The sequence below is a fragment of the Natrix helvetica genome, assembly GCF_964273705.1.
Source record: "Natrix helvetica genome assembly, chromosome: 8".
Taxonomy (NCBI): domain Eukaryota; kingdom Metazoa; phylum Chordata; class Lepidosauria; order Squamata; family Natricidae; genus Natrix; species Natrix helvetica.
Window position 1 is genome coordinate 23,325,972 of NC_138559.1, and position 12,853 is coordinate 23,338,824.

The 12,853-nt window shown below is 44.3% G+C and overlaps 2 protein-coding genes across 3 annotated transcripts in view; both read left to right on the forward strand.

Moving 5' to 3' along the window:
• Positions 1-12,853, forward strand: part of ACAD8 (acyl-CoA dehydrogenase family member 8) — a 30,340-nt gene that overhangs the window by 7,493 nt on the left and 9,994 nt on the right. The window contains exons 10-11 of one of the 2 annotated variants that reach the window (XR_014175999.1): positions 1,875-1,977; positions 2,738-3,332. Coding sequence is in view for 1 of the 2 variants with exons in the window: in XM_081960592.1 (XP_081816718.1) it covers positions 1,875-1,977; positions 2,738-2,790 (156 nt within the window). In the remaining variant the exon portion in view is untranslated. Of the gene's footprint in view, positions 1-1,874; positions 1,978-2,737; positions 4,388-12,853 lie in introns of those variants that run through there. The other variant, XM_081960592.1, reaches the window with a different exon arrangement.
• GLB1L2 (galactosidase beta 1 like 2) overlaps positions 6,308-12,853 on the forward strand; it is a 40,633-nt gene continuing 34,087 nt past the window's right edge. The window contains exon 1 of the mRNA XM_081960585.1: positions 6,308-6,451. Within this exon, the coding sequence (XP_081816711.1) occupies positions 6,369-6,451 (83 nt within the window). The 5' untranslated portion in view covers positions 6,308-6,368. The remainder of the gene's footprint in view (positions 6,452-12,853) is intronic.

Consider the following 12,853-nt stretch of genomic DNA (forward strand, 5'->3'; position numbering starts at 1 on the left):
TATCCACAGGGAGGGAGGGAGGGAGGGAGGGAGGGAGGGAGGGAGGGAAGGAAGGAAGGAAGGAAGGAAGGAAGGAAGGAAGGAAGGAAGGAAGGAAGGAAGGAAGGAAGGAGGAAGGAAGGAAGGAAAGAAATAGCAATAACACTTACTTATATACCCCTTCATAATGCTTTACAGCCTTCTCTAAGAGTCAGCATATTTGCCCCCAACAATCTGGGTCCTCATTTTACCAACCTCAGAAGGATGGAAGGCTGAGTCAACCTCAGGATCAAACTGCTGGCTGTGGACACAATATTACATTCTAACCACAGGACAGGAGAGGAAAATAGCAATAGCCCTTAGACTTGTACACCGCTTCACAGTGCTTTACAGCCCTCTCTAAGCGGTTTACAGAGTCAGCATCCTGCCCTCAAACCATCTGTCTCCTCATTTTACTGACCTCGGAAGGACGGAAGGCTGAGTCAACCTTGAGCCTGGTGAGAATCAAACTGCCAAATTGCAGGCAGGCCGGCAGTCAGCAGAAGTAGCCTGCAGTACTGCATTCTGACCACTGGGGCACCGTGTCGCTTTAGAATCTTCCTCCCTCTCTCTCCTTAATAAAACCTACAAGTTGGAGTTTAAGATTCTCCATCAAGGATGAGCATTCTGAAGTTTTTTTCTCTTGTGCTTCCCCTCCCGTTTAATAAGAAATGCAGTGCCCCTCCCCAAAAGTGGCTTTCGCCATTATTAATTATATTAATTGATATTTAATTTGTTATTAATGTTAATTGCAAGGTTAATTCATTCATGGAATAGCTTGGCTCCCTGGGTTGTGAGTGCTCCATCTCTGGAAGTTTCAAAAAATAGACAGGAGAACCCTTTGACCAGGATTGGGATAAGGTTTCCTGGCTTGTGCAGGGGGTCCGACTAGAAGACCTCTGAAGTACCTCCCCAGGCCTGTGGGATTGTCTGTTATCTTACAAAGTTCTTCATCCGGCCGCTAGAGGGCAGTCTTGCCCTTTCAATGAGAAATGCACCCACTCAAGCTGTGTTGGCTAACTCCCAATTCAGAATTCCTGAAAATTGTTTTTCTTTTATTTATTTTATTTATTTGTTTTGTCAAGCGTGCATAAGATAATAGATAGAAGTACTTACATCAGGGGTGTCCAAACTTGGGAACTTTAAGACTTGTGGACTTCAACTCCCAGAATTCCCCAGCCAGCATGGCTGGCTGGGGAATTCTGGCAGTTAAAGTCCACAAGTCTTAAAGTTCCCAAGTTTGGACACCCCTGACTTACATAATGAATACATGAAATGGGTATGAATAAATGGAGACAATAGGAGGGGGACGGGAGGCACATTGGTGCCCTTATGCACGCCCCTTTATAAATGTGTTAGGAATGGGGGGTGAGGTGATTAATGACCGGTCCTTACATTTACGACCGTTGGACCATCCCTACTGTTACATGAACAAAATTAGGAGACTTGTCAATCATGACGTTTGCCACATCCAGAGCTCTTGTGATCATCACGTGAGATCTTCCAGGCTGTGTCTGATCAGCAAAATCAATTGCAGGGGGGATGACACACACCATATTCACTTAATGACTGATAGGTTCACTTAACGACCACAGTGATTCACTTAAGAACCATGGCCAAAAAAAAAGGGTGGTAAATTGACTGCGACATGCTTCACCACCTCTGTGCTTAGCAATGGAAATTCTACTGCCCGATGTGTTAAGTCAAGTTACCTGTACATTCGCACAGCTCCACTGTCGGCTTTGAGAGTCTTAGCGTGCTTTTCCTCCTCCTAAGTTTCTAGACCCTGGCGTGCTTCCTCTTCTTGGAAAGGCCAGGGTTTTCCTCGCTCCTGAGTTTTCTCCTCTTCCTCGTAGATCTGCAACCAAGCCCTGCAGATGCACGGCGGCTACGGCTACCTAAAGGATTACGCTGTGCAACAGTTTGTGCGGGACATCAGGGTGCACCAGATTTTGGAAGGTGGGTTGTCGGGCAGTTCCTAGGAATTTGGCCCTTGCTGTTCATACACACACAGGTGTTTTGGGGTTGGAACTGACACAACCTCGGCCACTATTGCCTGCTGTGACATCTTGATGTATACCGAGTCCAGTTAAATGCAACCGGAGTCATATATTGGACTGATGGTTCAGTAGCTGCTCTCAGTTCTCGATCAAGTCCTCGGCATAATAGTGGTTTTGTGTGACTTGAGAAAACGTGCTTTAAAATTACCGATCTTTATCAGGCTTGGAGAGAGGCCAGCCGATATCTTTCAGACGTCCCCATACTTGGCAAGAATGCAGGAATGAGCTAAGTGTCTCCTGCAAACTCCACTCCCCTTTCGCTCCTCTTTTATTCCCTATGGGAGGGGCCATTCAAAGTCCACCTGTGGCCTTACTCCCAAGTTGATCCCTTTTCCTTAGCTGCTCCTTTCATCTGGCAACTCTGCGCATGCGCACACTGGGAACAGGCTCCAGCTGTTCTTCTGCCTCACTGATGTCTGACTCTGAAGGCAGCTGATAACTGTCAGACGACCCTGGCCCCCTCTCTGCCTCCGACACAGAGCCCTCATCAGAGCCTTCCCCAGATTCCAGGACTGGCCCAGGTTCCTCCCCAACTTCCTCACTGTCTGAATCTGCTGCCAGCTCTGCAGGCGGGCCACAACATCTCTTCTTCACCCAGGCCATTCTGCAGTTTGCTAACTAACACACACGTCCCTTGTTTTCCTCTTTGTGATCTGCAGGGACCAATGAAATCATGAAGATGATCATAGCCAGGGCTCTGTTACAGGCGTGAGTGTCGAAGCTGGTCATCGGCCTCAGTGTACTACGAGCTGCTTTGGGGGACACCCGGCTGAGAAGAGGAGAAGGCGATGCATTTTTTCTCAGCCGTCCCGCCTGACCTAAACTCCAGATTTTGCAACAGGCACCGCCTGGTAGAGCTGGAAAGGCACGACAAAGGCAGGCTGGTCTCAATGGGTCCTTTTGTCCACAAAGTGCCAACGCTGAACATCTGCTTCCCACGGCTGGTTGAAATTCCTCCGTGTGGGAGTTCTGCATCAGTCCTCCATCACCATGGGTTCCCGCATCCCAGCAGCATCTCCTGGGAGGAATTGGATCCATTTTGGATTTAGCTTAGGCTGGGAAACCCGCTCATTTTCTCCCCGGAAAAAGGGGGAGTTGTTTGCCAAAGGAGACAAAAATATCTTATTTTTTTTCCCCTCCATCTTTAACATGAAGAGAAAGTCCTGCCATGCTCTCGGTGATTGTGATGGTAGGAACTTGCTTTTTTCCCCTAACTTTTTGCCATTGTCTGGAGGTTCTCAGTCATTCATGATTGTCCCAAAGGTGCTTTTTCAGGAGGCAACTGGACTTTCTTGTTTTTTCTTCTCTGAAGACGTTTCACTTCTCATCCAAGAAGCTTCCTCAGCTCTGACTTGGATGGTGGGAAATGGAAGGATTGATACTCCTTGCAGACAAGCTGGTCATTTGCATCCTTTTAGAGCAGGGGTCGGCAACCTTAAACGCTCAAAAGAGCCATTTGGACCCGTCTCCCGCAGAAAACACCAGGAGCCCCAAAATCCTTTTGATATTTAAAGTGAAGATAGCACTGCGTGTATTTTATTTTTTTACCTTTCTGCTAGGTATTAAAAACTATAGCCTGTTGCATTTATGAAATCAATGAACTGCTACAGAGAAAACATGTTTTTTTTTTAATTTCTGCATGCAACAAAACCATTTTCAACTTCAAGGGGGGAAAAAAAGATGGATTGAAAACCTCAATAAATTGTGTGCCAGCGGCTATTGCACATTGGCAGTTATGACATATATTTTGAGCGACGGAGCCGCAGCAGAGGGATGAAAGAGCCACCTGTGGCTCCAGAGCCGCAGGTTGCAGACCCCTGTTTTAGAGGGTCGTTGATGCCACTTAGAGGCTTATCTGTGTCTTCAGGGTCACTAATGGTTCCTGTAGTTTTTTCCTCTGGAAATCCATTTCTCTTTCGTGCTTCAAGGACCATCAAAAAGGATGCAAATGACCAGCTGTCTGCAAGGAGTATAAATCCTTCCATTCCCCGCTATCCTGTCAGAGCTGAAGAAGCTTCTTGGATGAGAAGCGAAACGTCTTCAAAAGAAAAAATAAGAACATGTTTTTGCCGTTGTGTTAAGACCACAGAAAAGCCAACAATGAACTTGTTTCTTTCTCTGCGCCAAGAAGTATCGCAATTAAAATAAGACGCACTATGTACCACATACAATTGAAACTATAAAATCACAAGATTAAAATCTGTACAAGCTAAAACGAATCTCGCCCAGAGTGAACTGCAAACTGAGGATTATTTCTCCTTCCGGATGTTGGAATCAATAATAAACGCCTCGTGATTTCTTGCCTTTTGTATCTTCTAATTTTTGGCTTTTTGGGGGGAGAAGATTTTATCCCGTCTTCTTGAGGCTTGTAAAAGAGAGCTGGCTTTTGAATCCTCCATTATTTATTTATTATAAACTTTTTACATCGTGGTGACCCAAACTGGATGCAACATTCCAAGTGTGGCCTTACCAAGGCCTTATAAAGTGGTATTAACACTTAACGGGATCTTGATTCTATCTCTCTGTTGATGCAGCCTAGGACTGTGTTGGCTTTTTGGGCAGCTGCTGCACACGGCTGGCTCATATTTAAATGGTTGTCCACTAGGACTCCAAGATCCCTCTCACAGTTACTACTATTGAGCAAGGTACCACCTATACTGTACCTGTGCATTTCGTTTTTGTTGCCTAAATGTAGAACCTTACTCTTTTCACCATTGAATTTCATTTCAATCAGTCAGTGGGTTGCTTGCGTTGATATAGCTGCCCTTCTAGGGAGTAAATCCATAGGTAGGTGAACCCCGAACAAAGAGAGGGAAAATATTCCCTGTAGAAAATAAATCAATACAGGATAGTCCTCGGCTTAACGACCACGACTGAGCCCAACCTTTCTGTTTTTAAGTGAGACATTCGTTTAAGTGAGTTATGCCCCATTTTACGATCTTTCTTGCCGCGGCTGTTGGTATCACTGCAGTTGGTAAGTTAGTGACACAGTTTTTAAGTGAATCCAACTGCCCCGTTGACTTTGCTTGTCAGGAGGGGGCAAAAGGGGATTGATGTGACCCTGGGATACCGAAACGGTCATAAAGGTGAATCAATGGCCAAGGGTCTGGATTTTGATCACACGATCGTGGGGGTGTTACAAAGGTGGTAACGGAAAAAGGATAAGTCACTTTTTTTTAGCGCTGATGTTATTTTGAACTGTTGTAAGTTAAGGAGTACCTGTACTAGATGAAAAGCTTTGTTTGTGTATATATATATATATGTATATTTAGATTGTTGGGGGCAATATGCTGACCCTGCAAACCGCTTAGAGGGGGCTTTAAAGCACTGTGAAGCGGTATATAAGTCCAACTGCTATTGCTATACATGTAGAGTATGTATGTATAATTGTTTTTTGTACGTAGAATTGCTTTTTTAAGGACTATAAACACTGCCACAAATTAAAGCTAATACAGGTGGCTCAGTGGCCAAGACGCTGAGCTTGTCGATCAGAAAGGTTGGCAGTTTGGCGGTTTGAATCCCTAGTATATGTCTCCTGCCTGAGCAGGTTGGGCTAGATGACCTCCAAGTTCCCTTCCAAGTCTGTTACTATTAAAATAAGAGGAAAATAAAATCAAAGGAGAGTGCAAGAAAGTAAATTACAGCGAAATGATTTATACTTTTGACGACTTGATAGGGGGGAATTAAATCTATTATACGACGAGGGAGATATGATGTAATCTGTATTCGGTGCAATTGTCACAGCTTTAATGAAAATGGGAAGTCATTTATTTTGTAATTTCCACCCTTCTTTTTCATTCTCTTTCACATCTTCAAGAGCAGAACATGAACAGCCCAGCTCCAACACGTGTCTGAGCGGGACACGCTTCTTGGCTGCGTTCACACGTTAAGCTTCGCACGGGTTCGCCTCCTTTGGTATTTTTTTCTTGGGGGGGGGGGGTTGTGTGTGAATCGGGGGTTACGATGGGAAAGGGTTTTTTTCGTGTAATCATCCAGGCCGACCAGAGACCGTCAGCGGGTGGCAAGAGGGTTCCTGACCATGTACAGAGCGAGCTCCGCCGGGCCACAGGTGAGCCGGCGGTGGGCGGGGCGAAAGAGCGACGGGCGCGCCGTCCAATGGGCGCGAGGGGTCTCGTGCGGCCTCGCGCGCCCGAGCTCCCGCCTCCCCGCGCCCTCGGCCAATGGCGTGGCGGCGCCTGGCCCGCCCTCCTCCAATGGGAGGCGCCTCCGCCCGTTAACGGGGCGCCCGTGCGTGGGAGCCGGAGCGGGGCTGCCCGGAGGTCGTCGGCCATGTGGAGCTGCGCGGGGCGCCGCCGTCGCCGGCTGCTGGTGGGCCTCTTCGTGCTGCTGCTGGCCGCCGTCGCCATCCGCAGGTGAGGCAGATGAGAGGGAGGGAGGGGGCGTGGCTTCGATGTCCCGCCCCTGGCCCCGCCCCCTCGGAGGGACCACCACCCCTGCTCCGCCACTCCCCAGCCCATCTTCCCAGGGGTTCCCCTACCCATCATCCCCGGACGGAGGTGACCTTCCTTCCTTCCTTCCCTCCCTGCAGTTGCTCTTAAGGCTGGTGTTTCTCCCTACCCCCCCATGGATGCCGCCCCCATCATTCCCAGCCGCCCCTTGCTCCACCTGACGACCACCAGACCCATCATCCGCAGCCAGGGGCTGGAAGATAACAAGGGGGTTAAAGGCCACCTGTCCACTCCCCATCCCATTGCATCCCATCGCACCCCAAATGGTGTATGGTCTCCGGCTTGGGTGGGGGTTGGACTAGATGACCTACAAGGTCCCTTCCAACTCTGTTAATCGGTAATCCCCTTAGGACAGGGGTCAGCAACCTTAAACACTCAAAGAGCCCTTTGGACCCGTTTCCCACAGAAAAGAAAGCACCAGGAGACACAAAACCAACCGGGGTTCGAAAAGCTCAATAAATTGTGTGCCGACGGGTGTCACACATTGGCGGTTGTGACACATATTTTGAGTGACAGGGAGCCGCAGCAGAGGGATGAAACAGCCTTAGGCTGCTCCAGAGCCATGGGTTGCTGACCCCCGCCTTAGGAGACACCCCCCCTCCTCCCCATATGGAAAATGGGACACCTCCGTCTCCCAACATCTTTTGCTCGGTCTGGACTTTGCAGGAACATAATTTCTGCAAAAGTGTGTGTGCAATTCGCTTTGCAAAGAAAATTGTACACAGACACACACAAACACACACACCAAGGTGCACAGCTATGCTTTAAAGGCAGAGTGCCCCCTTCCAAGATGTTGAGACTCTAGAAAGAGTGCAGAGAAGAGCAACCAAGATGAGGGGACTGGAGGCTAAAACATAGGATGAACAGTTGCAGGAACTGGGCATGGCTAGTCTAGTGAAGAGAAGGACCAGGGGAGACAGGAGAACATCTTCCAATATTTGAGGGCTGCCACAGAGAGGAGAAGATCAAGCTATTCTCCAAAGCATTGAAGGCCAGACAAGGAATAATGGATGGAAACTGAACAAGGAAAGATTCAACCTAGAAATAAGGAGAACTTTTTCTGACAGTGAGAACCATCAACCCATGGAACAGAAGTTGTCTTCAGAAGTTGTGGCAGCTTCACTACTGGAGGCTTTCAAGAAGAGACTGGACTGTCATCTATCATAAATGGTGTAGGGTCTCTTGCTTGGGCGGGGGGTTGGACTAGATGACCTACAAGGTGCCTTCCAACTCTGTCAATCTAATCTAATGGTCTCCCCCCTCCAAAAAAAAGTTTATTCCCCCCCCCCTTCTTTACAAGCATCTTTCAAACTTGCCTTTGCACCCCTTCCCATCCGCAGCGTCTGAAGGGCGCCCATTGCAAACTTGGCAAGGATTTGGGGACGCCAGCTGGGTCAATACCTCAGATACCAGGGGGAGGCATGTCAGAAAGAGAGGACCCTCTCCCATCCATCCTGGGTCATCTGGCTATTTTGGGTAGACTCCCAACCCCACCCCACCTCCTCCTTCTCATCCTTGCACCTGACGTTTTACAGAAAGACTCACAGGTCTGTTGGGTAAGCCTACAAGCTGCCTTTGCCCAGATAATGCCTTAGTACCTTGTTGGCAGTTAATGAGTTGTTTGTTTTCTGTTGCCCTGCGTTTGCAAAGGAAATGCATTTCCTAACAGAAATAAGCGATGGTTGCATCAATGGGAAATTGGACGAGTTAGTGCATAGCTTGCCTCTTTAAGAAATAATAATAATAATAATGATAATAATGATAATAATGATAATAATGATAATAATGATAATAATAATAATTGGCATCATATCTACCTACCTACCTACCTATTAGATTTTTCTCCTTCCTGTATGACTTTATAAGCTCAAGGCAGAAAACATTCTTAATACTTCCTCCTATTTTCCCCACACAACAACCCTGTGAGGCAGAGAGCGAGTGATTGGCCCAAAGTCACCCAGCCCGCTTTCGTGTCTTAGGTGGAACTAGAACTCACAGCCTCCTGGTTTCTAAGCTAGGATTATCACCAAACTGCCTTTCATTTTTATACATAACTCAAGGCAGCAAACCTAACATATGCTTGCCATCTATTTTTCCTCACAACAACCATGTGAGGTAGGTCAGACTGACCAAGAATGCCTGGCTCAGGTTGCCGCGTCCAGTTTCCCCCGTCTCTTCATGTCCTTCTCTTGGATGGGCAGCCCTGCCCTCCTCATCAGCTGCTTGCTTAGATAAAAGTGTTGTTTTATAAATAATTTCATGCACTTTGCTGAGAAATTAAGAAAAAAAATCTCATATTGATTGCAAAAGAAGGGAAACCTCAGTCACCTGGGAATGAACCCCATGGCAGTTTTCTGCTGGTAAAGGAAAGATGTTGGTGAATCAGAACACATGTTCTTATCTGATGTTTGTACTGTAGCAACATTTATGCCGGTCTCATCTTACCACTACTACATAAATACACAAGGCACACCAGGTAATTTTACACCATCCTGTTGGTTTCAGATGCCACCCCTGCTGCAACATATAATATTACCAGATTCTCTGCAGCAGCACTCCTCAATTCATCACAGGATGGCTTCTAGTTTACACTTGAGTCTTGACAGTATAACCTAGATTTCCGTGTGCGCCTGGTTTATTGCATTACGGCGCTCCGAAACAATACAGATAGTTTTCCCGCTTGCTAACTTTTTATTCTCCTTTCTCACTTGTTAAATCTTTTGTTCCATCTATTCAGTTTGTGCATCTTTTATACCTTGCAGCTCTTTTTTTAATAACTCATTTAAATTCGCAGTTTTTATATCCTTTATACTGGCTTCCTTTTAAAGGCCGTAACCTACCCCCGTAGGACGATCTATGGCTATAATAAAAATTGATTTGCTTTGAGCAAGGAAGGAAGAAGTGATTGAGCCTATTCCTTAGCTTGCAAGTTGTCAAAAGATTAATTTTGAAGGCTGCCACTCTGATGATTTTTTTTCAATCTCTATAAGATTGAATACAATTCTTTTGTAGGGCTGAATAGCAGATGTGTGTATTTTAAATGGTGTTTTAATTACTTCCTTCTCTGGCCAAATAGAGGTCATCCATCATGAAATCTAGACCCATCTTCCTAGTAGAAGTTATTCTTAATTTGTTGTCAAATTAGTTTCACCCCTAGTTAACATCTTTCTTTTTTTAAAAAAAAAAGTTTTTATTCAACATTTTCAAGTTTGAAAACCACAAGTAAAAAAGAAACAAAGAAAAAAAACCAAGAAAATACAAAAACAAATACAAAACAGATAAAAACACAAACAAACAACATAATATAATATTTTACAGCTTCCCGTATCAGCATACAATACAATAGCAGAGTTGGAAGGGACCTTGGAGGTCTTCTAGTCCAACCCCCTGCCTAGGCAGGAAACCGTTTCAGACAAATGGCTATCCAACATCTTCTTAAAGACTTCCAGCATATATATTCTGTTTTTGTAGTTTACTATTCAATTATTGTCTTCTCATGGTTTTTAACAATTCTAATGCTAATGTAAAAATTATATTGTAATATAATAGTATAGTGCATAGAATCAAATTTTACATATATACGTTTTTCTTCATAGTATAATCAATAGTTTTAAAAACTTTTATTTCTTGTTTTGGCTTCTGTTCTCTAGCCACTTGTTCAGTCTACTCCAAATTTTATAATACTCAAACTCTTCTCTTTAACCCCTAATTAACTTCTTTCATGTTGACACTTCCATGTTGGAATATATGTGTTTCCTGTGAGTTTTCTTTAAAAAAATGTGCAAGAAACACAGAAGAATAGCCTGGTCTCTTTGTGACCACAAACAAAAAGTTATTTGTATGAAAAGAATGTCTTATCTTCCAGCCTCAATTCATGATAGACGCGTACAAAAATATTCCCATCAAATGTCCAGTAGTTGATCAGATCATTAGTGGGGGAAATGCATTCATTTGGGAGAACTAAAAAACTATACAACTTTATGTTTATGAAGATTCTCCGTCATCCAGGTCATAGTTGTCCCAAAGGTGCTTTTGTTTCAAGAGGCAACTGGACTTTCGGGATTTTCTTTGAAGACGTTTTGCTTCTCATCCAAGAAGCTTCTTCAGCTCTGACTGGAGGGTGGGGAATGGAAGGATTTAGACTCCTTGCAGACAGCTGGAGGTTTGTCTGTGTCCTCAGGGTCACCTGAGTGGTGCAAATGGGTGTGGAACTGTTGAAAGGACTGTGTTGTAGGCTGGAGATAGATGATGTTGCATCCCTCCCCCTCTCTTGAAAGAGGGCTGTTCAATTTTGTCATAGATGGCCTCTTTGATAAACCTCCAGGTGGCCTCAACAACTCTCTAAAAGGATGCAAATGACCAGCTGTCTGCAAGGAGTCTAAATCCTTCCATTCCCCACCATCCAGTCAGAGCTGAAGAAGCTTCTTGGATGAGAAGCGAAATGTCTTCAAAGAAAAACTGGAAAGTCCAGCTGCCTCTTGAAAAACCACCTTTGGGACATCCAGATCATAGTTGTATCAAAAGTGGTTTTTATTTTTCGAAAAGACAAGCCGACTGATTGAGATTCCCTCTCCTGCACCATCCAACACTACGGATGAAGCTTCCAGCGTAGGAAGCCAAATGTTGTCTTCTTCCTCCTCCTCCTCAAAAAAAATAAAAATAAAAATCAGTCCAGTTGCCTTTTTCAAAAATAAAAAAACCACTTTTGATACAAAAACCGGTATATTTTGTTTAACTTTACATTTACGAAGAATAGATAACTGCAAAGAATCGATTTAAACCGCCGAGAGCCAGCATCCGTTCTCTTTAATATTTTGGGATCACAACTACACTCATCCCTTGCTGTTAAACCGCTGGCTAGGATTGATGGGAGTTGGAGTCCCAACAGAGGAATGCAGTTGGACATCTGTATGCCCCGTTATGACCCAAATTGGTGCATTTTTTTCCTCCTAGTTCATTTCTCTTCTAGTGATACCTGCACGCCTATCCCTGGGTTTGAATCAGGATGATTTAAGTCCTTTTAAAATTCTTTCTGCATTCCTGCGCTTGCCTTCCAAACTCCTTGTGTTTCTGCTGGCTGGTGTATCCTCTTCTTAGGACGAATGCCCTTCTAAAGTCATGGCCCTACTACTTAGCTGCCTCCCTCTGTTAAAGCTGGATAACGAGTAAATCTTCAGGTTAGTGGAGCAAAGGGTTTTTAGAAGCCCTCTTATTGGAAGGTATATTGAGTTAAGCTCCTCTAGGGCTGAATTAAAAAATTAAGGTCACATTTAGCCCTTGGAAGGAGTGGCTTCTCCAAAACAGTAGATTACAGGTAGTCCCCGACTTACAACCACAATTGGGCCCCAAATTTCTGTTGCAAAGTGAGACATTTGTTAAGTGAATTTTGCCCTATTTTATGACTTTAGTTTACTTTATTGTCATTGCACCTCCTACAATGAAATTAAATTCCATCCTCAGTGTACATTATATATAAAAAGTAAAAAAAAAAAATTCAATGCCATTGTAACTTCAAACTGTCACTAAGGGAATTTATCTGTATAGTGCTTAGCTTAGGATTTGATTCGAAAGAGGTGCTTTCCAAATTGCAGATTTAACACTAACCTGCAACTGGTTAAAGCAGACAAATATTTTTTTTCCCAGAATGGAAGTTCAGACAAATGTACACAACTACGTCCTTCTGTTTGGTTTGGCTACAATTTATGTACACAACCGGGCAATATTCATTAATGTGTAAAAAAAAAAACCAACCCAAACTAAACCCTCAAGAACATTGTCTATTTATAGTATATTTTTATGGACATGATATGTGTGTGTGTGTGTGTGTGTGTGTGTGTATACACATACATATGCATATACATACATACATACATACATACATATATATGCTGGTTTTGTTGTATTCGGGTCTTTTCCCGTACAAAACCAGCATACCTACACCCGTGAAAATCTATGAAAACATATATATGTATGTATGTATGTATGTATGTATGTATGTATGTGTGTTACAACCCCTGGTATGCCTAAATATGGGAGGAATGTCACTACTCCCTCTTTCTGTCCTTCGGCTCATCACAGAAGACCATGCAGGCAGAAAACCATATTTTTATTTTTTAATGTTGCCTTTTTATATTTGTGTTGTATTTGTACTGATAAATAAATAAAGGGAGACTAGTATAGATCTCCTTTCTTTCTTTCTTTCTTTCTTTCTTTCTTTCTTTCTTTCTTTCTTTCTTTCATATGCTTGGTTCGTGAGCTGGGTTACTACTTCTGCGAAAGAAAGGTGGGGGGGGGGGAATAGATGTT